At 41.8% G+C, this 26005-nt stretch overlaps 1 protein-coding gene across 1 annotated transcript in view; it reads right to left on the bottom strand.

The window, feature by feature from the left end:
- Window positions 1-6: 6 nt before the first annotated feature.
- ndst3 (N-deacetylase/N-sulfotransferase (heparan glucosaminyl) 3) overlaps window positions 7-26005 on the bottom strand; it is a 57254-nt gene continuing 31255 nt past the window's right edge. The window contains exons 6-14 of the mRNA XM_017408764.3: window positions 24337-24465; window positions 13425-13607; window positions 11985-12081; window positions 11016-11139; window positions 10315-10489; window positions 9768-9938; window positions 9457-9566; window positions 2892-2994; window positions 7-602 (exon numbers count right to left, since the gene is read on the bottom strand). Coding sequence (XP_017264253.1) covers window positions 444-602; window positions 2892-2994; window positions 9457-9566; window positions 9768-9938; window positions 10315-10489; window positions 11016-11139; window positions 11985-12081; window positions 13425-13607; window positions 24337-24465 — 1251 coding nt within the window. The 3' untranslated portion in view covers window positions 7-443. The remainder of the gene's footprint in view (window positions 603-2891; window positions 2995-9456; window positions 9567-9767; window positions 9939-10314; window positions 10490-11015; window positions 11140-11984; window positions 12082-13424; window positions 13608-24336; window positions 24466-26005) is intronic.

Below are 26005 nucleotides of genomic sequence, written 5' to 3'. Positions count from 1 at the left end.
ATGCTCAAAAGACACGTCAAGTGGCTCCCTCTGTTTCAAGCGAATGATTCATTGAGACAATCTTAAATGGAATAAAAGAACTGGGACTGAGATGTGGTGAGAAAGGAGCATTTAGCATACTTTGAATAATCCAAAAGATTAGGAAGTAATGAAATAATAAAAAAAATACAAAATAAAAACTCTTTGCCAGCTCTGTTTGACATGCTTTGTATTTTGGTTAAGAGACTGCTACTCCAGCCAAATATTTTGGTTTTATTGGGAATCCTGTACTGTCGGGTGCAAAGCTCGCTGGTATGTATTCTTATTGCCCACCGCCACAGACGATCATGTTTTTATCTCTTATCATGTTATATCTCATGAGCTGCTGGACAGATTTCAAGGAAATTTTCAGAAAGCAAACACTGGATGTACATCTACAACTGCTGTCTAAAATATTACAAGACTTAACCTTTAAACTGAATGTACGGGGGTGAGGTGACAATGACGCTGACCTTCTGCAGCTCCTCTCTCAGCCACGAGGGAAGGGGCTGTCCGAGGCGATGCAACAGCTTCGACAGCTCCACGTTGTGTTCCCTGTAATACTTTGAGAGATACGCACGGGCCTGGAGGGCAGTGGGGGTCGGGACAGGTCGGGGAGAGGAGTCAGGAAAAAGAAAGACTAATCAGTCGGAATTCGCATGAACAAGTGATGACAAGGAGGAATTAAGGGACAAAGCATTTGTGAGGGAAAATCGACAAAAACTGCGAGACTTACTGACAGGTTACAGTTATCAGGTGAGCTTGGTTGGGTTTTTTTTTCCCAAAGAAAGACTACATCCTGTGCTTTACGGGTAGAGGTGGGCGTTATAATCCGAACTAATTTGAAAACATCAAAAATCTACTACTATTTAACGTTATTAACGTCCTGCAAAAGGCAAAACGCTTGACGTGTGGACGGAAGCACCATCAGGACCACACACCCGAGGTGCAACATACAAGTGGCACCTTCTGCCTTGAAAACCAGCGTTTGAAGGAACTTCTACGTCTGTGAAGGTAAAAGGGGGAAGGTGACCTTGACGGGAACCACACTAAATGGAAGTTGTGAACGCGTTTCTAGCCAGAGGAGAAAAACAGCCAGCCACTACTAAAACTAAAGGTGGTATCTGGGCTGAAACGGCATTCACAAGAAAAGTCTCCGGAATGTGTTGAAAACTTTACAGAATGGTAATCTCTAATCCTGCATGTTTTTCTTGTTTCCCTGCTCCAACACACCTGATTCAGTGGTTAAATCATCTCTTCATGTTCTCCAGAAGCCTGTTAATCACCCACTGATTCAAATCAGGTGTGTTGCAGCAGAGAAACAAGTAAAACATGCAGGATGGTGGCCCTCGAGGACCAGGATTGGCCACCCCTGCTCTAACAGGTGATGAATCCATTGCAACCAAACCCTGTGGCCCTGTAATCTACATTTTGGCACAATTTGTGTTAACTATCATCATCATCATCAACTTTATTTATATAGCACTTTAACACCAGCCTCAGCTGGAACATAGTGCTGAACATCAATAATAAATAAAATAAGCATGAAAATAAATAACAAGGCTAAACACACAAGATGAATTAATAACTCAATTCCAAACACAATAAAACGATGCAGTTAGACAGATAAAATCAATACCAGTAAAAATTAAGTAAAATCAAGTCCCAGTTGGGTTGAAGGCCAATAAGTAAAAATAAGTTTTCAAACCAGTTTTAAAAATGGACAGTGAAGGGGCTTGTCGAACGTGCAAAGGCAGAGCATTCCATAGTTTAAGGGCACAGACAGAGAAGGCCCTGTCTCCTCTAAGCTTCTGCTTAAACCTGGGATCGACCAGGAGCAGCTGCTCAGCACACCCGAGTGACCGAGAGGGAGAAGAGCGGTGAAGAAGCTCTGTTAAATAAGGTGGGGCAAGGCTATTTAAAACCTTACAAACAAACAAAAGAATTTTAAAATGAACTCTAAAACACACGGGCAGCCAGTGGGTAATGTGTTCTCTCTCACGTGTTCCTGTTAAAAGACATGCAGCGGCATTTTGCACCAGCTGCAGACGTGTGAGTGAGGACTGGCTGACTCCGAAATAGTTTCAATAATCTTGTCTGAACAAAAACTGTTTTATATCACAGTATAGGGTAAAAATATTTTATTTCTTTTTGACTGTATGCTCTGGAGTTTATGGTTTTTTGGCACGTGATTATGGATGCATCGATAATTGTTTCAGAATCGCACCGCAGCCCTCTTTAATCGCGAGGCGTCTGAAGATTCCCCCTCCTGCTTAAGCATGAAAACAAGGGAAAACAGAGAGAGAAAACCAGCCCCCCACCCCTTTTCTCGTCTCGCCACCCCGCTGTTCGCTCCGCCGCCTCGATCCTTGGAAGCCAAAATAAATTTTAATTACAGGTGACACGGCGGCGCAGCCAGGAGCTGCGTGTGAGCACATGTGTGGAGACAGGATACGTCTACGAGCTGGCCTCCGTGTGAGCGCGAATGTGATTCATCGTCAGCAGGTCGGCTCTCTGCTCTGCGGAGTCAGAATGTAGGACAAACATTCAGTCTTGGATTTTCTTCTTCTACTCCCTTTCTACTTCAGTCCTAATCTGCATTTCTCTCTCCTTTTTTCCCCCTTTCTTTGTATGTGTGCCTACCGAGTCCTCATCATTAGGTTGTAGGTTTATGACTACAGCTGATTCTGATGCAGTTTCCACCTCTGCACTGAGCCCTGTGGGGTATTCGCTGCAGCGATGGAGAGGATTGTGGGTGGTCACTGCCAGTCACATCTTCCCTTTGTGTTAGCGGCTTTTTTAGTCGTTTAATCCAAAGCCTATAAACATTTGCCTCTGAGCACACACCCGTCTTAGCTCCAAAACAAATTTACCTCCGGCTCCATAGGAGGATACTTTCTTCCTTTGCTTTTCCCCAAACATTTCGTTCTTCCTCCCTCTAGAAGCTGGCACCAGAAGCCCTTTTGAGGGTCAAAGCTGTGAGAGGAGGAAAGCAGAAAGGACTCTGTTAGGAAAAGTAACCAGAATATATATACATTTTAAAAGATTTAATGGCTGTTTTAGGCAAAGAGTAACGATTTGTATGAAGTTAGAGTCATGGGTTGAATCATTTCCAGGACAGGGACAGCTCTTATAACATAATAACATTATGTTATAATGTTACTACTATATTGTTTCACTACCTTTAGACACTGTTTTATTTTATTTTTTTACTTCTGAGACATTCAGCCTCTCTGAAATGCTCTTTATATACCGAGACCTCTTGCTGACCTGTTTCCAATTAACTGAATTAGCTGCAAAATTCTCCTCCAGCTGTTTCTTATTTGTACCGCTTACTTTTACAGCCTTTTGTTGCCCCTGTCCCCACTTTTTTTCTTTTGAGATGTGTCAATGCCATAAAATTCCAAATGACCTTATTTATTTCCTAAAAAGAAAAAGAACCCTACAATTTCTTAGTTTAAACGTTTAATATGCTCACTATGTTTCACTGTGAATAAAGTATAAGATTTGCAAGTCATTGCATTGTGTTTTTATTTTAACTTTATACAAGTTTGCAACTTTTTCAAAATTTGGTTGTAATTTCATTTAAATTTTCAACAAGTCCTTTAAATAGGTGCATAAAAACCCCCATGAAGACCTAATAGCCCATCAGTTTGACCCATGTAACATGTGATAGTGCACTGAACACCAGAAAAACCGAATAACACTCAGTGATTCTTTCCTATGAAACACAAAAACTGTGAGTGGACCGCCCGGGCATGACTGGGTTGAAATTAGCTGGAATGGAAGAAAATCCAACCTGTTCTCATGTTCGTCTCTCTGCAGCACCATGTTAACGCCATTGTCTGACAGAAAAAGACCCATTTCAAGCACAAGGTTTAAATAATGTCTTGTTGAACATTAACATCATTGGAAGCTTGTTTTTTTGACCCTGTTTTTTTTTTTTTTTTTTTAAAGCCTGAGTCCTCTGCTGATGAAGGAGATTGTGCATGAATGAAACTTTTTTCTAAAATGGTGCCACTTGTTAATCAATTAGAACACTTTTTAAAAATTAAACTTTTAAAACAGGAAGTGAAGCCAATCGGCAATTTAAAAAGCTGGTGGGCAACATCCCCAGTGTGTTGAATAAATCTTGAGAGAAAGAGAAAAATAGAAATAAAGAAAGCTTTAATATAGCATATTTTTAGCAGTGCTTCGTATTTAATGTTTGAACCTCAAAGGAGGCCTCTTACTTTGCCTTGCTCAAACAAGGCAGACAGAATTAATGCATATTCAACACGACCTTTGCAGCCAACAGTGTCTGTCTGACGGCTGTAAACTGAGCAACGTCTCGTTTCATTTCTCTTGCTGTCTTCCGCCGCCCCTTCATGCGGGCAAGTAACGGGCGCGGTGGCTGAACTGTCACTGACGACAGTTTCCATGTTGGATAACGATCCGCAAAGAATGGTTTTATTTTGAAATGTTTATGCCCGTAAGGAGCGTTGGGTTTTACCTTTGGCCCGTGTTTCCCTCTCTGCCGGTTCTCCCTGTCATCAGCTGGTTACCTCAGCGTGCACGGCTGAACACCAATGCCAGACTCTTTTATTTACTGCATTCAATCAGACATTCTTGTTTTTTTTTTGACTGTTTCCTGTATGACAGCAGCCTGTCGCTGAGGGTTCAACTACAAATGAAGCTCTGTATACATATGCTTTCTTTGCAGAAGCTGGCTTAACAAAACCTAAAAATTTTGTCAGCTGATACTTTCACTTCTGACCGACTTTCTTTAATAACTACTTCTTTACAGGCTCGGTGTGTTCCAGTGAGATGGATGCTTGAGAAGTAATTTGACCCCCCCCCCTTCTTTCTCAGTAGTTGGGATGTGATTGGGGGAACATAATACACCAACCACACTCCACCTACTTACACGTATCAAAAGTAACAGCTTTTTATAAGCTTTTTCCTCAGTTATTAGGCTATGTGTCACTGGGTGTTTACGCTGAAAAAAAATAAACCAAGGTAGATGTTTGATGGACTTAAATAAAAATAGGTTTGCACAACATTAACACTTTGGGTTTAGGTTTGTTAAACCATTCTTTTGTTTGTTTTCTTTATTGAATATAAATCTAATAATTAAAACAAAATCTTTCATAAAAAATAACACATTAAACCTTTTTTTCCCCTACACACAATTACACTGAATGTGTTCAGAATTACTGCATATGTGTTGGTCTCTTGCTAGCTTTAGCTTTAGCTTAGCTTAGAATATCTTCTTCTAGTCAAAATATTTGTTTTAAAATAATATTAACTTCTTTAATAACACAAAGTATTTTCTTTGTTTTATTGGAATGTTGCATTAATGTAATATGAGTTCAACCAAATGCGACAATACCTAATAAAAGAAAAGCATTCACTATTCATCTTTTGTTGTTTATTCAATAAGTTTACTTATTTATTAATTTTTTTGAGTGGATATAACAATTTCTATTAGCCACATCATTACAGCTTTGTTTTATTATGTAACATATTTGTGTAATGTACTAAAAGATTTTATTTTTTTTTTGACATTTTAGCATTATTCGTTCCTGAGGTCAAAATTATGAGAACAAAGTTAGTGTAAGTTTCTGAATAACAAAAAAAAAGATACACGACCAGATCTACAGCCTTTTCACTGAAAAGAGAGGAAATCTCTCTGGGGACTGAAGGCGCCGTGTCTGAAATAAAAATCACATTTCATACCATGAATGTGAGGACAAATACACAAAGGTAAAGAAGACATTTTTTAATAAGTGTGATTTTTGCATAATGCTCCCTTTGCGGCTGTAAGAGCAGTGCTTGTGAATGTAAAATCTTGATCTTAGCAGCACAGAGCAAAGAGTGGTTCGCCCTCAGAGCACGTAATAAGACAACCTGGCACAGGCAGAGAAGGCTGATGCCTCTGTAAAAACCTACACATATTTATTCATACAAATAAATATATCCATATATGTAGGTACATACAAATAAAAGCTTTGCCCGAGAGTACTTGCTTTTTTTGCATGTACACTTGTTTATATTTGCACAAATACAGCTGTGCATGGAAATTTGGTGCAGGATTTACGGTTCCAATTCTGAAAACTTTCGGACGTTGTGTAAAATGTAAATAATAACAGAATGCAATGATTTGCAAATCTCATGAACTCATATTTTTACTATGGGACATAGTAAACATGTCAAATGGTTAATCTAAGAAATTGTACCATTTTTAAGAAAACAAAGTAGAGTAATTTGGAAATTGCTGGCAGCAACACATCTCTAAAAAGTTGGGACAGGGCCAATTTTTCTGCTATGAAGCATCATCTCTTCTTTGAACAACAGTCTGTAAATGTCTAGGAACTGAGCAGACCAGTTGATGAAGGTTTTGTATTGAATTGTCCCATTCCTGTTCGAGGGAAGATTCTAGCTGTTCGACAGTCCTGGATATTCTTTGCCAAATTTTTCATTTCACGATGCATCAAATGTTCTCAGTTGATGAGAAGTCTGAACTGCAGGCAGGTCAGTTCAGCAGCTGGGCTCTTCTGTTAAGAAGCCATGTTGTTGGGATGGATAAAGAACGTGGTTTAGCATTGTTTTGATGAAATATACAAGGACTCCACTCAATGAAAAATGTCTGGAGGGGAGCATATGTCGTTCTAAAACCTGCATGTACTTCTCTGCATTGATGGTGCCTTTTCAGTTGTGTAAGCTGCCCATGCTGTAAACAGTAATGCACCCACATACCATCAGAGAAACACAGTTTTGATCGGTGCACTGATAAGAGGCCTGATAGTTCCCTTCCTCTTTAGATGTGGCATTCATGGTTTCCAGAATGAATTTGAAATTTCCATTCCTCTGACCACAGAACAGTTCTTCACTTTGCTTAGGTATTTTATCAATGAACTGTGACCCAGAGATGGCGCCAGCATTTCTGCGTGGTGCTCCTACATAGGGTCTTTTTTGTATGATAGAGCTTTAACTGGCATCTGTGGATGTCACAGTGAGCTGTGTTCACAAACAGTGATTTGTGTCCAGAACAGAATCCGACCTGTTTTTAATGCAGCGCCACCTGATGGCCCAAAGAAAATGGGCATTCAATATTAACTATCAGCCACAGAGAAGTTTCCTGATTCTTTAAATGTTTTATCATTTCAGGAACTGTAGATAATAGGGTAATTGAAGTCTTTCAAGTCTTCCACTGAGGAACATTATGCTGAAACTGTTCCACTATTTTCAGACGCAGTTCTTTGCAGACTGGTGAACCTCTGCCCGTCTTTAACTCTGGGAGATTTAGCATCTCTAAAATGTTCTTTTTATACCCAGTTCCCTTACTTACCTGATTTTAATGAACCTAATTAGTTGCAAAAAGCTCTTGCAGCTGTTCCTTACTCATACCACTTATTTTACAGGCTTTTGTTGCCTTTGTCTCTCATTTTTTTACATGTGTTGCTGCCATAAAGTTTAAAAATAGCTTAATAAAAAAAGGTACAATTTCTTGGTTTAAACATTTGATTGGCTTACCGTGTTTTATTGTGAAAAAAAAAATACAGGTTTGTAAGATTTGCAAACTGTTGCATCCTGTTTTATTTACATTTAACAGAATATCCCAGCTGTTGTTGGAACAGGGGCGTACATGTGCACCTTGTCCTTCAACGTGACATAATGACCATTGACAGCAGTCCTCTATTGTGAGAAGACAGAAAAAGAAGAGATTAAAGAAATAGGCTAGAATGTAAAGAACCTGTCTTTCTAACAAAAAAAACAAAACAAAAAACAAGAAAAAACCAAAAGACTTTGTGTAACTCAGCCCAGCTGCACATGCAAACACACACAAACACATTCTGAGCGTACTCCTTTCATTAAAATGCATCTCTTTATAAATTCTTTGTATGCATGTGGGTTTGTGATTCCAGACTGAGGCACTCTTTGTTCCAGTCTGAGCCACAAATTGTAGATGTCACTGTCTTGAAGCTCGAGTGTTTGCAGGCTGATTGCATTTTGATGAGTGGTGCTTGAGAAATAAACAGTTTCTCTTCCCACTCTTACGGACCACAAACCCTACAGGTCACATGTATCATCTTTAATGGAGAGCGAGCGCCAGGAAGAAAAGATTCATGTTCATATGGACAATTAGATGCTGCGTGGCTGTGTGTTGTCATTAAGGTCGTTTAATTTAGGCCGGCACACTCTGCCTCCTGTGTCCTGCGTTTGGGTCCTTCTACTCGCTGGTGACAAAATTAATCTGAGTTTTAATCTGCTTAATTTGCCTCCCGTGTAATGCCTTCATAAATTAGCGTCAGCGTTTTAAAATCAACGTCAAAGGATTTGAGATTAAAGTAGCAATAGTATTTTTTATGCTTCCGTCAATAAAAAAACATGCAAAGTGCGCATTACATTTTAAATAAACTAAAAATACTGACAAATCATGCCTTTTTTATATCAATAAAATTCCTTTATTTCCTAACCTTTACATTTTTGCTTAAAAAAAATGTTTTGTTTCACATATTTTTTACATTTGATAAAAACACAGATGATGAAAAATGTCTGATGTGAAACCGAGAAGCCTTTTTACTACACTTTAACAGTATTTAATGTTTTCCTGCAAACAAACTTGCCAGAATGTGTTCCTCCGCAGTGTGAGCCCACTTTAAAATAGACCAGGTGATTCTGCTCAGTACGGGTTTCCCACACGCTACTTGATTCAAGTTTTAAGACTGCTTTAGACCAAAAATGATACATTTTCTTTTGTGGCTTTTTTAGCCATTTTTGACACCTAAGTCCAAACCTTTTTGTAAATATACAGTACAGACAGCACTACATGATGAACAACAGAGACAACAACTTCCTAAAAATGTTGTCTTTTGTTGTAACACGTTGATGTTTTTAATCACAAGGTTTACATTCGTGGAACACGAGGTTTATTTTGTAAAACTAGTTCAGAGTAAAATAGAAAAAGCCAAGAAAGTTACGTACTTTATGAGTAACATCTGGCAAATGGTCTGCACCTATATACCACATGTTTAAACTTCATTTAGTTCCCAAAGTGTCCAGAATCTTTAACATCTCTAATATATTATACTGAAAATATGAAAAGCATATTGTGTGTGTGTGATCTTTTTTTCTCCAGAAGTACAAATGATTATATTTTAGACAATAAAATAAGAAATAAAGACTTGAAACACAAATTTTTTCCTGTGCTCAGTTTTCCTTTGTCCGTTCTTTATCCAGACCTGGAAAATACTAAATGTAAATTCCAGATTTTTCAAGGTCGCGTAGGAACCCTGTCAGCACGAGACGATCATGTGAAGTGCGCTGTTTACCAGCAGATGCCAGGCTTTTCACAGCTTTGGAATACTGGGGGACGTGTTGCATTTTTCTTCTCCATAACGTTGGCACCAGCGAGTGCGTCATGTGAACCGGGATGTGCAGCGTGACAACACTTACGTGAGGGTCTGGGAGTAGTTGTAGTGAGGAGTGACACCCAGGAACTTCTGCACCTCATCCATCACCGCTGCCGGGTCGCTTCTGAGCTGATGGCCATCGATGATCATCACCTGCACAGAGATGCATCCAGACTAATTTTACTTCAGGGGCAGGTGGGGGGGAATTCAGTGTCATTCACAAAACCTGAATACAGATTACAGATGTCGCAATCCTCTTGTTCTACTACTACTACTGATGACTAAGTCTGATTTGTATGCATTAAGTCTGCAAGTGTGTGCGCGTGCGTCGCTTTGTAACTGGGTTGCAACTACCTGGTTCGGAGGGTAGTACGTCAGCCACCTTTCCAGGTGTGTGGCATACAGGCCGGGGTTGAGACAGCGACTCTGCAGGGAGCGCAGCTCTGCGGGCGCTCCCCTTCCTGCGCTGATGACATCATAGAAGGTGAACTGCAGGGCCGCACGGTCCTCGTGAGCTCTTTGATGCTGAGGAAGGTACACAACAACCGAAAAAGCTTCAAAGCACTCACTCTGGATAAGAGACTAGGGTTTGTTTTTTTTTGGGGGGGGGGGTTATGGACAACAACATAAAATAAACCTTGCACATTGTTGCTGGCAACGAACAAACAAGTTTTAGCAGACATTTTCAGGATCCTGTGGCATTCTCTTTGCTGAGATGCAGAGATAAAGACACAAACATAAGACAGATTTATTCAGACTCCCTAACTAAGTATCAACAAGGGACTTCAAGCATCATTGAAGAACTTAATGCACATGAAGACAAATGTAGCCCAGCTTACGATGAAGCAGTGAGCTGTGGCGAGTTAAAAAAGCAACGTTCAGCCATGTTCTGCATGCTCACCTGATACCAGCTGTAGGCCCTGTCAGACGGGTTGATGAGCAGGGTGATGATCTTGGCTTTGGGCAGCAGGGCAGCAGTTCGCCGTGGGGTCTCCTCGGAGGGGAAGTAGTTGGCACTCTTCTCAAACATGAAGTCTGTGCTAACGTTGGAGGGCACGGGGAAAAACTCCATGTACCTGGGACGGAACAGACGTGGGCTCAGCACGCACACCCCACGCCCCTACACAGTCCACGCGGCCGCAGTTTTGAGCACGTCTTCAAAGTCAAACGCGGCTTCTGAAAGATGCAAAGCCCTGGAACTTTATCTGAGCCCAGAAGTAGCTCGGCATAAACTTAATGGTGCCGCTTAAACAATATTCAGCGATGAATCTTCAGAGTCAAGTATTTACAGAATACTTTGGAGAAGGGACCAGCTGTGTCTGTCAGCTAAGTAACCCATTTATGGGTCAATTTGAGCAGCCATATGTCTGTTGGCTTACGTCTGCAGGATCAAAACGTCGTTTTGAAGATGCTGCTGAGCCGTTTTGAACTGCTTAACGTATCACAGGAAGTCTGCGAGATGATACACGACAGTCTATAACAGCCTCACAAAATGAAGAAGGGCTGTTTGTTATGTTTTGTTTTACCTTAGGCACTGACTAACAAAAAAACAAAGAACGAGAGACGGGGAGCGTGTGCGTGCATGCCTGTGTGTGTCATCACCAGTCAATTCCTTTGTGGTAGTTGTTGGTGTTGAAGAACTGGACCTCCTCAAACGTCTTTGGACTGGGGAAGTTACTGGAGATGGAGGGATGCATGAGCAGGAAGAGATAAAGTGCTGTCGTTCCTGGAAGAAAGGGCATAATTCATAACCAGGCTCGTTAGTTCAGCTCAGCAGAGAGTAGCGTGTGTGTATGTGTGTGTGTGTGTGTGAGAGAGAGACAGAGAGAGAGCTGTCTTCCACTGATCCATACTGGATGATATTCCCTTTCCTAGATTTATAGTGGCTGCGGATTCACTAAGTGTGTGTGTGTGTGTGTGTGTGCACAAAGATCATAGGCCTCTCCTTTCAAATGATTCAAAACCATTTGACACCAATCAGCAGAGCGGTTCAGGTCCTGCCCTCTGCCCCCCCTCCACAGCGGCTCCCCTCACACTTTCCCTGACATACCCTCTAATAAAATGACATTTTATAGCAATCTAATTGTTGTTGGGCTGCTGATGTTGCCGGGGATGACCTCTCCTTCCATTTGGGAGATCATCACCCAGTTAATTAGTGGTTATACCTCACCTCCTCACCTCTCCCCCCTTCAAAAAAAAAAAAGCTGGCAATTAGGATTCCAGAAATGACACGAGGGGGGAGGGAATACTGGGGACTCTGGTAATGTATACACATTTTTTATAAGCTTCTCTATTTCAGTCTCTTTGATGGAGACAGAGCAAAAAAAGAAAAGAAAGAAAGGAAAGAAAAAAAAGACAGACACTGGCATCTCTGTGCTGTATCTCTGTGCTTTCTAAAGTAGATAGCATGTGGGTGGAAGAAAGAAAGGAGCCTCCTCCTTTGTCTCCTTCTGACAGGGGTAAAGGAGCAATGGGGATTACATGAAAAGGCTCTGATGCAGACACCTGTGCACACAGAGGGAGTTCTGTGTCATGTGCTCATGTCTGAGTGTGTCTATGTGTCTGTCTTGCCTGTTTTCTGTGGCCCAACAACCAGGAACTTAGGTAACCTGTCACAGGTTTTCTCTTTAGACCAGATGTCTTTGTGCCGTTTGTCATCACATGGGTTCTACAAAGATGTAAAAAAAAAGAAAAGAAAAGAGGGATTAGAGGTGGAAGAAATTGTATACATGTCGACAAGGAGTTGGCTTAGGAATTTGTACCATTAAGGAGTCACTACAAAGAATCAAAGGGTAAGGTTTGTGTCAGGTATACTTATCCCAGCCTGAAAAGGCTTTGAAGGCTCCTTAAACTATAAAAGATGCTCAAATAAGAATGCAAGACAGACAGCAACCGGTAAGCAGCTTTCAGACTAAAATCTTCTCAATTTCGTGTTCTGCAAAAAAAGCTAAAGGGATAGTGTGGACAGTTGAGGTGGAGCTCTGTGGGAAGGTGGCAAGCTAATGGCTAGTTTGAATGAGGCCAAGGCCAGAGTGGGGTTAAAACAGCTCCAGTCTCCAAAATGTCACAGCAGCTGATGCAAATGCTATCATATAAGCATTAAAGGTAGTAGCTCACTGGGCTGAGACTGTTGGGAGACTGGGTGGCAACTCAAAAGTCCAAGAAAAAAGGGCTAATTTCTCACTGAATTCTGAGTGTTTGCGACTAAACAACCGTGCAGCCGTGTTTGAGCAGGCAATTTTTAACAACGGTGGCCTGTTTTTTGAGTGCACGGCTTGCAAAACGGTATTCTAGGCTGTGCACATTATTTTGTTGCCCACCCCCACCTACACCCTACCTGCCTCGGCCTGCTTTGTACCCACCCACCCATTTATAATTTAATCTACTGGAGTACCCGTTTGAAATGAAGAGAATTCATAATTCTGTTTTGTCATAGCTGTGGATTTTTAGACCTGGACAGTTAGGGCTGTAGCCTTGGATGTTACCTGTCAGAAGAGAGCTCCAGCACAGGTGTTAAAATACAGATATCTATGGTTATTTCCAAGCACAAACAGCAGCAGCCGTTGCAGCCTGGATAACCTTTGCAGGAGTAGCCTGAGTTTTCCTGTGTGATGCAAAACTGATAGCAATCTAAAGGTTTTATATGAACCACTGAATCCATTTTATTCTAAGACTAGTCTAAGACTTAATCAGACTAGCCATTAGCTTGTTAATCCAGTCAGAATTAAACTCTGTTTCTTCAAACTGGGGTTGTTAAAAGATTTGTCTTTTTTAAAATGTCCAAAAATATATCTTTAAACAGCCACCAAAAATGACAATAAGCAATAAGCATAAGTACATTTTTTTGATGATCTGCACCAGAATATTCCACATTTTTCCACCCAACTTGAATATTTTTAAATCTACATAATACCTTTTTACATACAAAGAAATCTGAGGCGAAATGTGTTAAGAGCAGAAGCAGGTGCACAAGTCCGTACACGTGGGCATGTGCCCCCTGCGAAAACACACCTGCCAGAGTGGGTTCCGTTGTTCGGGGAAAAGCTGAAAGTACTTGTGTGCGAGCTGGAGGGGTGGGAGCGTGTGGAGCCTCAGGTTCGTCCACGAGCGAAGGAAGGAGGCCAGGTGGACGAACGTGTACAGGCCGAGGCGATCGTTGCCGTAGTTCGACAGGTGAGTCATGAATATACTTATCTGGAGAGAGGTAAACACAGGCAGATTGCTAAAAGCTTGCGCGCTTTTACTGTTTTGCAAAACAAATGCGATACAAGTCAAAATCTCAGCTGCACAAGTCCCCACATTTGCCAGTGTGATTTTAGTGGAAAGCAAACAGACAAACCCAAACAGTGCGTCCGTCCAACAGGGTATCAATACTCCATATCAGTCACTTTCATTAGGCGAGATTACACATTAACTTTCAGCACAACACACTTTCAGGTACAAAAAAAAAAAAAGGGGGGTAAACAGATAAAATGAAAGTGATGTATTCAGAGCTGCTGCTAGATAAAGCTGAGGAGGCAGCACAAGGCTCCTCAGAGGCACCGGGAGATGGGAGAGATGCGGATACACACGGGACAGTGTGTCAGAGTGTGTTTGTGGCGGGGCTGATGTGTGTGAGGAGGAAGGAAATACGATAGTGTGTCGGTGCGGGCTATCTGTCCACGCCTCAGTGCTTTTATAGGCTGATCAAAGAGACAAGCTAAGATAGCTGCTGCACACAAACGCACGCACACACACACTTGTGACCATGCTTTCAGAGCCATGAAAGTGTGTGCGCAGATAAACGGTACCATCAGCCATTAGGATATGAATTATTTGTTGAATGTGATGATGGGTGTCTGTGCGTGCAAGAGAGATTGCATGTCAGTGCGATGTTTTGTGAAGGTCCTACAACAGGCTTAGGTTTATTTACCTAAACCGAAGCATAGTCTGAGCTTCAGCTGAGTTTTTCTACCCAAAAATAATAGGATGTGCTCGTCTTTTCCTCTCCGATCCCCACAGTGTGTCCGTAAAAAAAGGGAGAGCACGAGGAAAGATGAGCGCAGAGAGACACGCGAGGGCTGATGCAGACGTAGCCAGTGAATTTCCTGGTGACAGAGGACTGTCGGTGCTCCTCTTTAGCAGCGAAGGTTGCTGTAGATACAAAGCGACACACTGTCGGGGCTTGATAGATCAGCGTCCGGCTGACCTGGAAAGCTGTTCAGAATACTGATCGTCTGTGAATGCTGATGGGAGGAGTGCGTCGGTGCGTAAGAAAGCGAGAGGCGCCGCGGGAGGGCGAAAAAGGGAACACATTCGTGTGCCTCCTTTAGAGTGTTTTTCTTGCTTTTCCTTTTAGGAAATAAAGGCCTACCATTTTTTGTTTTGGAAGGAATGCATATCATCTTTTATGCCAGAGGTTTAGACTAAGGCTATCCTATGTTCAGATTGAAAACGGCATTAAGCACAATCACAAGATGTCAGGCTCAGAGTATGTGTTGTCAATGACTCTCAGCTACTGTCACGTCAAATTTTAGCTCAATATCTGTTACACTGACTGATCTAGAGTCATTTTTGTGAAGGCTAAAAGTTATTAGCTGTGTCGGTCATCTTGAATGGAATTGATTCCAAAAGATAATCAGTTGTAGATGTACATCCAATGATCCCGTCTAAAAAGTTTCATTAAAACCCACCCACTGGTCCATGAGATATTTTGCTAACAGACAGGGTTGACTCCAACAGTTAGTGCTAGAATTTAAAGCAAAGACCTTGCACAATGAGTCGCACTTAGGGTATGGGTTGTAAATGACTCCCAGCTACTACCACACCAAACCCCAGCACAGTAACAGTAGAACTGACTGAATTATAGCCATTTTTTCTGTTTTCTAAACTCATTTGCTGTAGCTGCCATTTTGAAATGGGTCGGCTCTAAAAGTTAATAAGCTATAGAGGTGCATCTAATGATTGTTTCCTGAAAGTTTCATTAAAATCTATCCAGTTGTTCATGGGATATTTTGCTAACAGACACACAGAGTTGACTCCAAATAGTTAATAGAAAAATTTAAAATAAAGATCTTGCAGAATCTGTTGATGCTCTTTACATGTGCTGATCTCAGCCCCTACTACACATATAGGTCAATATCTGTAACGTTGACTGAGATATAGCCATTTTTGTGTTGTTGTTTTTTTTTTTTAGGTTAGCTGGCTGTGACGGCCATATTGAATTAGGTGTTCTCCAAAAGTTGATCTCTTGTGGATGTACATCCAATGATTAATTTCTGGGAGTTTCATTAAAATATGTGCAGGGGTTTGAAAGATGTATTGCTAATAGACAAACAAACACAAAGGGCCACAACACTGTTCTCGACCTTTCTTTAATAAAAGACAGAAGGACAGAGAGTGACATGGAATGTAAACCAGAGTCATTTTTAATGTGTGTAAAAGCCCAAACACGTCAACACGAATGCTACGCTTTTGTGCATTTGCGTACGTCGCAGCAGGTTTGTGCAAATGTCTCTGCCCTTTTTTTGCAGGCTCACGGAGCAAAGCGGCAGCGCGTGTTCGCTGCCATCGTACCAACATAACGGATGTAAGAGCAGCAACGTAAAACCCCTGTCAAGACATCGGCGGAGCACTCAGGCAGGAACATTAGAAAGACGTGCGCAAAAGCTGTTCCATCTCAAACAAATTGTTTTGTCACAAAACAACAGTCCTCCAGCTTTGGAGCATAAATGGACAGAAAAAAAAGAAGAAAAAAAAAATAGAAGCACGGCTCGCAGAAGCTGAGTCTCACTGGAGATATCTGTTCAAATGAATGACTAAGGAAACCATACTTACAACAGGACGCAGTGATAAAGAGAGGCAAAATGAGAGTATAAACTATAAACTCAAAGCACAAAATCTAATCTGGATAATTAAAGCTATTCCAAAGTTGTTCTTTTTTTTTGTTTTTTGTTTTTCAAAGCAAGCAATGTGATCAAAAAGTGATTTATGTTGCCTTCACACCACTCAATCGCCTATGTCTGACTCAGGCTGAGGGGAAACAGGTTGCACTGTACGTGTGTGTGTGTGTGTGTGTGTAGGGGTACGTCTGCAGGTGCGCGAGCAATCGGGAGAGAGAGATGGTCTGGGCAAGACTGAACGTGGAAGCGTTCATTATGGGGCTTAAGCTGTGGCAGCCACATTAAACAAAAGGGGAAAACGATTTGTGTTTGTAATTGGAGCGCTGCAGAAAATGAGAGAGAGAGAGAGAAAAAAAAGGGAGAAACGTACAGATAGACAGGGTAACAAAAAGAGAATAACCTTGACAGGTGAGTCTAAATTAAAAAAAAAAAAAGTAAAAAGCCACTTGAGAGAATGTTAATCTCCCGACAGAGTAAAAACTACGAGCCCTTGTGGTGGAAGGACTCGCTGTGGCTAAGAATTCAATTAACTGAACCATTTAAAGCCTTTCTCTGCATCTAGTGCCATGCCTCACTTCTTGAATATTGGATTGCTTAGAGTCCCATATGTGCCTTTAATATAAGACACTGCGCTCATACAGAATAGGACTCAAATCATACTTGGAACTGAGCTGGCAAAATGAAAGAAATAAATACAACCTCTCAGCCTCCCGCTTTTTAATCCCTGCCCCTTGTCTTTTCTTCTCATTGCTGCTGTGCAGCTTCATTTCCTCCCCAGTCCTTCATCCGCTGTACGCCTTGCTCGCACTTTCTACTCTGCTTCGAGAACTCACTTTGCGTTTGTTTGTTTTTTTCTCCCCCCCACTTCTCTCCGATCTCACGCTGACCTAGTTGCCCTAATGTAACATGTCAGGCCAACATGGGGGTGATGTGCTTCAAAGTACATAAACACAGCGGCAGCACGCAAGCGCACTCCAAAACCCGCGCGTACGCTCGAATGTCGTGTCTCGCAAGATTAAAAAGAACATGAGTTTGAGTTTGTGACATGCCCCAAATCTTCCCTGAAATGAGAGGATTGGATTGAAACATTTTTAAAAGTAATTACTTGTTTCTCTTTTCCCTTTTCCACCCATCCGTATGTCTATATTTGAAAAACAAATATCCAAGGCCCTGTTCAGACCTTGCATCAAAGATTCGTCTCGGGTGATTCGACGCAATTTGTCGGCTCTGATTGAGAGCGTTCACACCTGGCAGTAAATGTACGTAAATGTACAATCGGATGCACACACAGAGGGCTGTCAGATCAGCTGGTGGTTCAGTAAAAAAAGTCACAACACGTTCCGACATCTGAACCATATGAAACATTTGGACACTAGCAGAATTATTTGGGTCACATTTTTGTGGTGATCTCTTCATGAGCTTATTTACCTAATAGACAGAATGTAAGAGAAGTAAAGTGGAATACAATGATTTGAAGTCATTTTAGTGACTTCACAGAGCTCCGTGTCAGAGCAAAGAACTGAAGTTTTTAACCCATGAAGCTCAGATTTGCTTTCTGTGAGCAGCTGAACAGACTCAGGACACGTATGCAGATATAAGGGGTCCAGACCATCTTTGAAGGTGGCCTGGGTGAGAACGCTTCCAACGCCCACTGAGGCCATTCACACCTGTGTTTAGCACTATCCAAATGCAATTTGACAGCTAAAAATGGATTTAAATTGTCTGAATGGGGTCTAACTGCCTAACAAAGATAGCTTGATTCAAGTCGTTTTGATCAAACACTATTCACTTTTGAACCACACACCCTCATAATACAACTGCACAAAAAATAAAAGAACACACATTTTTGTTTACCTCTAACTTCTAGCACCTTAGAAAAACTGAGCAGAATGGCTATGAATGAAGTGAAGAAGCGGGAAGTGATTTGATAATTCTGTGTGTTAAATTGGATTGTTGCATGATGTTGTGTTCTAAAAACTTCGGCCACAAAAACAAAAGCTTTGATTCTTTTTTTTTTTTTTTCCTTTTTGTATCTTGTTTGGAGAGCTGGCAGCCAACTCTCCCAGCACGAGGAGAATCATCAGTGACATAACTGTATGTTGATGGGTCCAGATGGCGTAAGTGTACATTGATTAGTCTAACACATGAATGCATCACTGGCAAGTGCCGTTTCAGAAAACCTGTTCAGACATTGGGCAAAATGTTGGATTTGATTTACAAAAACAGCTCTTGATGTTAGCTTTAATGAAGGAACATATCACAGAGAAGTGGACTGACACTGAAATCTGGGATAGAAGGAACTTACCATTTAAATCCCCTCACTAATCTTATTGAATACGCACACAAAAACAGCGAAAATGCCCTTAAACGAATTTCAATTTCAGGGAGATTCCCGGGCTAGTGACCTTCTTAGGGCTCTTCAGACCTGGCAATAAACTTTGCATCCTGGCTGATTCGGTTGCAAGTGGACAGCTTGTAGGAGTGTTCACACTTGGCAGCAAAATGTGCCTCGAGTGATCAGATCTCAGCTAGCCGCAAAATAAACACGTAGCCACGTCACGCAGTCAGCTGTCAGCTGAGCAACAAACAGGACATCAGCAGGTCTGCTGATGTGTCTGTAAAAAGAAAAAGAAAAAACAAGCAAATGCAGCCACCAGAGCTGTTTTATTTTACCGACATTAACATGGTTCAGAGTCACTTCAGTAACACTTCCGTGGAGTTATTTACACAATTCTTAATGAGCTCAATTATGGAACCGAGCAGACGCTGTATGAGAGAAGTAAAGAAGCATAAAATGATTTGTGACTTCACAGAGGTGCTGAAGATTTTAACCCCTGTCGAACTCCACCGCAGCAAAACTGTCAGCTGGTTTCCTTCACGACTCCACTGTGAGCGTAACACAAGTGTTGTGTCTAAGTAGGTGCACCTGAGACTTCCTCTGGTGACATAATTAACACAGAGCTTTTTATGACAAGACGACTGGAGCGATCAGCTCCAAAAACAATAAAGCGAAAACTCACCCATGCAGGACTCCGGTAATCCATTGATTAATATGATCTCAGCTTTCTTTTTTAATTAATGAGAATCCAGGAAAAACAAACAAACCTAAGTTTAGAATATTCCCAAGGACAGCTGTGTGAATGTGTAAATTAGCCAGCAGCTTTGTCTGATTTTCACAATGCTGTTTAGGATTCTTGTTTTTATTTTTAACCAGAAGATATCCAGGTCATACCTTGGCTGCGTCCATAAACTCATGACAGTTAGTAGGTTGTCCTTCAAGCGTTGTCTTGCACAGGACGATATGCATTCAGGCTACCACATGAGAAAAAAGTGCACATTTTTCCCTTTATTTTTTCCCTGGGCAAATCCAACCTCAAGTTGCCCTGAGAGTGTTCACACCTGTATTTAGCACCATTCGAACAGGACTGGCTCACCCAGGATGGATGTTAGTGTCAGGTCTGAACATGTCATGTCTGAACAGGGCCTTAGAGTCCACTGAACTGTTTGATCTGAAAATACCTTCAGGAGTTTGCCTCAGTTGTTTGGTCGATTACACCAGATTTCAGCTCCTCCTGTAATCTGTTCGCTCACAGTATTACTATTGGCCGACAGTCTCTTCTTCACAACTGTTCTTTATGCTGTCACGCTCAGGGACTTCTGCACTCTTGTGTGTCCTATTGGCTCTTGTCTGAACCCCTCAGTCAGTGTTCATTTCAGCAGCAGAAGCCTGTTCCCCATTACAGACCACTTAGTTCCGCATACATTTCTCCTTGATTGAATTGTTATTGCTACTAAAAAGACTATTACTACCCTCCCCACCCACATTGTGTCTCCTTTTCTGTCATTGCCCTAACTTTTCCTTTTCTTTTTTTTTCTTTTTTACAACTGCAGTGCCTTCTTCTATTTGCTTTTCAGGGTTCATCTCACAGTCTCTGTCTCATCAGAGGATAATTGAATGCTAGGTGTAAGTACAGCAAATGATTTAAATTAAATCCATTCTGGCTTTTGCCGTCAGCATCTACCGGTCCTTTCCATCCCGCCGTCTTTCACCGCTTTACTCTCACTTTGTAATATCTACCCAGGTTAAATTGTAGTTTACTGTGTGCGCGCGCGTGTGTGTGTGTGTTTCTGAGTGAGCTTGTACGTGTTGATGAGCTGCCAAAGCCTTCGGTTGCAATCAGCAGGACTCCAGAGATTGGGAGAGAAGGAGTGGAAATGAGACAAAAAGAGGTGTGGAAAGATTCACGTGTGTGAGTCAACATGCAGAGGTTGAGAATTGCTACCAAGACGAAAGGAAGGAGGGAATGGAGAGAAATAGCGGGCAATCCCAAGCCGTGACAATAGAAGAAACGCTGAGGCATGCGGAGGGTGAGAAGTGGGTAAATCAGACGGGAGAGGAGGAGATCGTGCTGATATTTGGTCTTCTGCTAATAAGCTTAGTGGTAGAGCTAAGCGCTAAATGTCAGGCCTGATATATGTCTAAATCTCTCCTTATGCCAGCACGACACAGACATTTGCACACACATGAAAATATTTGGATGCTTTGGGCACACAACAATAGTGTGTGTGTGTGTGTGTGTGTGTGTGTGTGTGTGTGTGTGTGTGTGTGTGTGTGTGTGTGTGTGAGGGCCTATATGTGCATCATTTCCTCTCTGTATGTGTCTGGATTCTCAAGTGACACAAGATGCCGTGACCTGAAAATTAAATCTCAATCTGTCTGCCACCTTCTCACCCCGCTCTCCCTGCCTCCTCCCCACCGCCTCGTCTCCTCCCCGCTCTCCTGTTCTTTCTCACCATCTCTCTGGCCATTTATCGGGGAATGACTTGTGCCCTATTGGCTGTTTGCAGAGTCCAATCAATCGTCGAGTGTACTGTGTCCTGTGTGTAAGAGCTGAACTCAGTGATCACGATGCAAAAAAAAAAACAAAAACCAAAAAAACAGCAACAAAAAAAAAAAACAAACCCTACGTGGACACATGTGCTCACACGTGCGTACGCATCTATTTCGCTTGGCTGTTGTCTGTGGCAAACTGCCACAAAATGCCAAATGTGATTTAGAGTCGTTCAACAGGAAGTGGCAATGTTACCGATGTGCAGCTCATCAAACAAAAGGAAAGCCCCGGGGGACTTAAGCAGCGAGCTACACAGCACTATTGATTAGGCACAAAGTGCACACACTAATTAAGCTTTTGTGTCTGCAAATTGAAACATAGCAGGGAGACACTAACATGAATCATCAGCGCGCCTCTATGTGCGCATTGCGTGCCTGCATGTGTATAAATCATAACGAACGGTTCTTGTTTAGAGTACAAATTACTGTGGTGTTTATTAGGTCTTTTTTTATTAATGACACAAGAGGAGCGTTTCATTTCTGATGACACTAATGGAGAAGGACAATAGATAAGAGGTGTGAAAGAAACAGACAGTCTGAGACAAATATAGGGCACACATGTGGTGCAGATACTTCCCCCCAAGGTTTTCAGCTGAGATGACATCAGTGGTGAAATAAACATTGATTGGTCCTTTGTCTCTCGAGCAGCTATAAACAGGCACAGCTACACAAATTTAAGACACTCACATTAAGGCTTTGAATGTAGCATTTCCCAACCCTATCCTATCCTACCCTTTATGACCTACCTATCCGTACTCTATCCTAGCTTAGATGGAATCAGCAGTATTTGCTCCAGCTGCCCATTTCTTATTACAATGTCCCACTTTGCAAACAACTGGAAAGGGCCTCGTTAATAGATGTGACATCCAAGCAAACTTGGCATCATTTATATGACTTCCACTTCTTATGTACCAAGGTTTCCCTGAGCAGGATTTGAACCTCTGATGTTAACTTCCAAAGGCACGCGATATTTCCGTAAACCAAATCAGCCAACTATATAGATTAATATTGTATATAGTTATGGATATGTAATTAAAACACAACATGCTATCAAATAGTTTTAGAAAAAACTAATTAAAAACATTTATGGAAAAAAAAAGACTTGAAATAAAAAGTTTGACCTTTTTTTTTCTCCTTCAAGTACAAAAAAATGTCCTGACATTGTACCCTAGCATTTAGAACAGTTTACAGTTTATGTGTATTTTTTTACTACTTGGAAACATAAGTGTACCATTCAGTCCCTCAAAAAGGTGCATATAGTCACCTTGAGATCCAATATTTATTCCTAATGGATACATAAATTCAAATTGCACCCTGGGGGACAAAGATGTACATTCTCCGTACCCTTATTTTAGTGCCGTACCTTATTCTTCCCTGCCCCACCTTCCTTCTTTAAATACATCCATCCATTTTCTTCTGCTTATACGCTGTAAACATAACCCTTTTCACTTGTATGAAAGTTCCGAAACAAAAAGAAAACTGTCTCACTGGCGTCACAAGCCTTAGCATTTTGTCAACGTTACAACTGCTACTTTTCACGGCCTGTTTTGTCCTACAAATATACACATCATTTTCATCTGTTTCCATTAAAAACGAGCTGATTCCATTATTTTGCATTGCCAGTCGTAGCTTGTTAGTGCGCTGAGGGCTACAAGAAAGAAACAAAGTTGTGTCAGAGAGCTACTGCAGCCTCCCATTAGATAATCAAACACAGTATCCTGCACGTATTGCTGAACCACAATTTCTAATACGCCTCATTTTCTAGGTTGTTTGTTTGGAGTTTTTTGACTGGATTGCAAAAGTCAGCCCACACAGCAGGACTGGGAGCGAGCTTGCAGCTGTTCTGCGTGTCTCTAGTCCACGAGTCGTTGCTGTCAGCGTCAGAGCCTCCGCGTGAAACGCTGTGGTTGGTAAACAGATGATTCTGTCAGGAAAAAGTTGCTTGTACCCACTCTTGCAGCCCCGAGTGCAGCACCCTCAGTGAGAATTTGTGCGCACGCCATCATTTCAGCAGGTGTTGCCAGCATTTTGACAAGCCTGTCTAGTGTATGCCCTCGTAAAAAAGAGAAACTTCAATTATTCTCACAGTTCTTTCCACTCACAAACCACCTAGGTCTTTATGTACCATTAGAATATTGTTGCAGAGGGAGATGAAAAACACCTAATGTGAGCTGGATATCTTTTCTCCGTGAAGGTGTTATTTATGTTTTAAATTATTTAGAATTGCACATAAACTCAGTTCTTGTTTCGAGAGTCGACTGAAAAAAATAAAAAACCTACGATTTTTTTGTGTTGGTTTTTTTTTTCCATCCAACAACAAAAATAATGAGACACAAACAGAGGGAAGCATAAAAAATTATACAATAACAAAGAGGAAATAAAAATGGAACTGAAATATAACTCAAAAACAAAAAGAAGGGCACACGGAGACAAAGTGGGGAGGAAACAGAAGAAAGAGGCAGACTGGGGTATTGTAAGAAGCTGCACTTGACTCTGTGATGTTCACTGAGTTCTGACAGCTCCTCTGGTTCAGCACTCCCCTACCTGACACTTCAGTGAGTCTTACTGCTGCTCTATGAGCATCTTCGTGTGTGTTTGTGCACGTGCAAGGTTTTGGAGGCAGAGGGAAAGAAAGAACCAGAGTGACAGACAATATTTGGGGACAATGCCTTTGAATATCTCCACCTGTTCTGAAGTGTGCGAGCATGCGGATGAGCATTTTAACTCCCACCCCGAACCTAATTCTGTTCCTTAATTCAAGGCAGACTCAAGTCGAGCTGACACACACACACAGCGGGGGTAAGTGAGAGGTGGAAAACGTGCACGTATGTATGTATGTGACAGCAACCCCCCTGTGGCGAGACCTAATTTAAAGCGGAGAGACGAACAAGGCTCCAGAGTGAGAAGCTCCCCCTGACAAGAAAAGAGAAAAGACAGACAAACACTGCAAAAACACAGAGGATAGAAGAAAAAAAAAAAAACGATTAAGACGAGAGGGTGATAGCTTTAACGCGAGAGCACCAAACCGTCATAATGCCTCCTTAAGAGCGAAAAGCCAAAGTACTCAAACAAAGCCCCCCCTGCTCCTCAAACTGTTCATCATGTGCGAGTTTACGTCTGACTCTGTGTGTGTGTCCTTTCTCTGACTCACTGGGTTGAGTAGCACTGTGAGAAACAGCTCTCCCCCACGGATGCTTTTGTCCAGTTCTTTAGGTCCTCCAGGGTATTCCTTGTAGTAGATGGTGTGAGTAAACAACCCACATGTCTGGCGAGGCAGCACCTGGACAAACACATGCAGACATGCAGTAAAAAGGAAGAGCTGTTAGTGTATATTATATTTTCAAGTTAAACTGATGTCTGTATCAGTAAACAAAAACTCAGCCAAGCAAAGTACTGGTAACAGACACCAATTGCCGAGACAGCAAATCACTTTGCCAGCAAATAACAAAAGTACCACACTATACTGTATATAGATGTATAATTAAAGCAAACAAATTGAACATTTTTTAAGCCAGACAGTTTTGTTGTTTGACAAAACCTGCAATCTAGATAACTCAAAATGTGGAAAAAATTGTTTTGACGCCTTCACACTGAATGACAACCTCACTATGCTCTCCATGATCTACATCAGCAGTGTCCAGTCCTGGTCCTGGGGGGTCACTGCCCTGCATGTTTTAGCTGTTTCTCCGCTTTGACACACATGACTTGCACGAGTGAGGGATTAACAAGCTTCTGCAGACACCGAAGACCTGCTGAAAAGCAGGGAAACAATGAAAAAATGCAGGACAGTGTTCCTCGAGGACCGGGGTTGGGAACCACTGATCTACATGACTTGCTAGAATAGGGCTGGATCACAGCAAATTTAGAAAACCTTCTTCAGTGTGAAGGCAGTCATGATGCTGCTACACTCGAAGTACATATATATGTAGTGTTTTCCTGCTACTTTTCACATCACGAAGGGTCTTTCCTGCACACTCACCATACTTTATACATCAGCAGCACAACAATACTAATATTTACATCCATTACTGCACCACACCCAGGGCCCTGTCCTGCCATGACTGTTTCAGAGTATGTCAGAATGCAACTATACTCTAGAAGATCATGTCAGAGTAGCACAACACAACCGCATGGATGGCATGAGGCTAGGTCAGTTCTGCTTCAAATTTTCAAAGGCCAAGCCACACCAGTGTGTACAAGCCCCATGCCATGGATATGCTGCCACAACAATCCCCCCATGCTCTACCTAAGACCTTAATGCACTGCCACCACAATAATAAACCACCATAATCTTGATTGTAGATACTGAAATCACAATGAGCCATCTATCATGCCTACCATGGCACTGACAAAAAGACAGAGACAGAACTGGAAGTGGCAGAGCTGAAGATGTTGAGGTTCTCCTTGGGAGGGACAAAGATGGACAGGATTAGGAATGAGGTCATCAGAGGCACAGCACAGGTTGAAGGACTGGGAGATGAAGTTAGAGAGGCTGGACTGAGATGGTTTGGACATGTGCAAGGGAGGGACAGTGGGTATATTGGTAGAAGGAAAAGGACAAAGAGGAGATATACGGATGCAGTTAGAGAGGACATGGAGGTAGTTGGAGTGAGGACAGAGGACACAGAAGACAGATTTAGATGGAGGAGGGTGACTCGCTGTGGCAACTCCTGAAGATGGAACAGATGAATGAAAAAGAAGACAACGTTCTATCATTTCTATCATTCCTAATGGGAAATCCACTATGTTAGTAATACACAACTGAAGACCTTGCAAAGACACTGCAAAGGCCATCCATGTTCTGGCAGATTTTTTACATT

This window comes from Kryptolebias marmoratus, linkage group LG3, assembly GCF_001649575.2.
Source record: "Kryptolebias marmoratus isolate JLee-2015 linkage group LG3, ASM164957v2, whole genome shotgun sequence".
NCBI lineage: Eukaryota > Metazoa > Chordata > Actinopteri > Cyprinodontiformes > Rivulidae > Kryptolebias > Kryptolebias marmoratus.
This window is presented reverse-complemented; position numbering and strand designations above follow the sequence as displayed.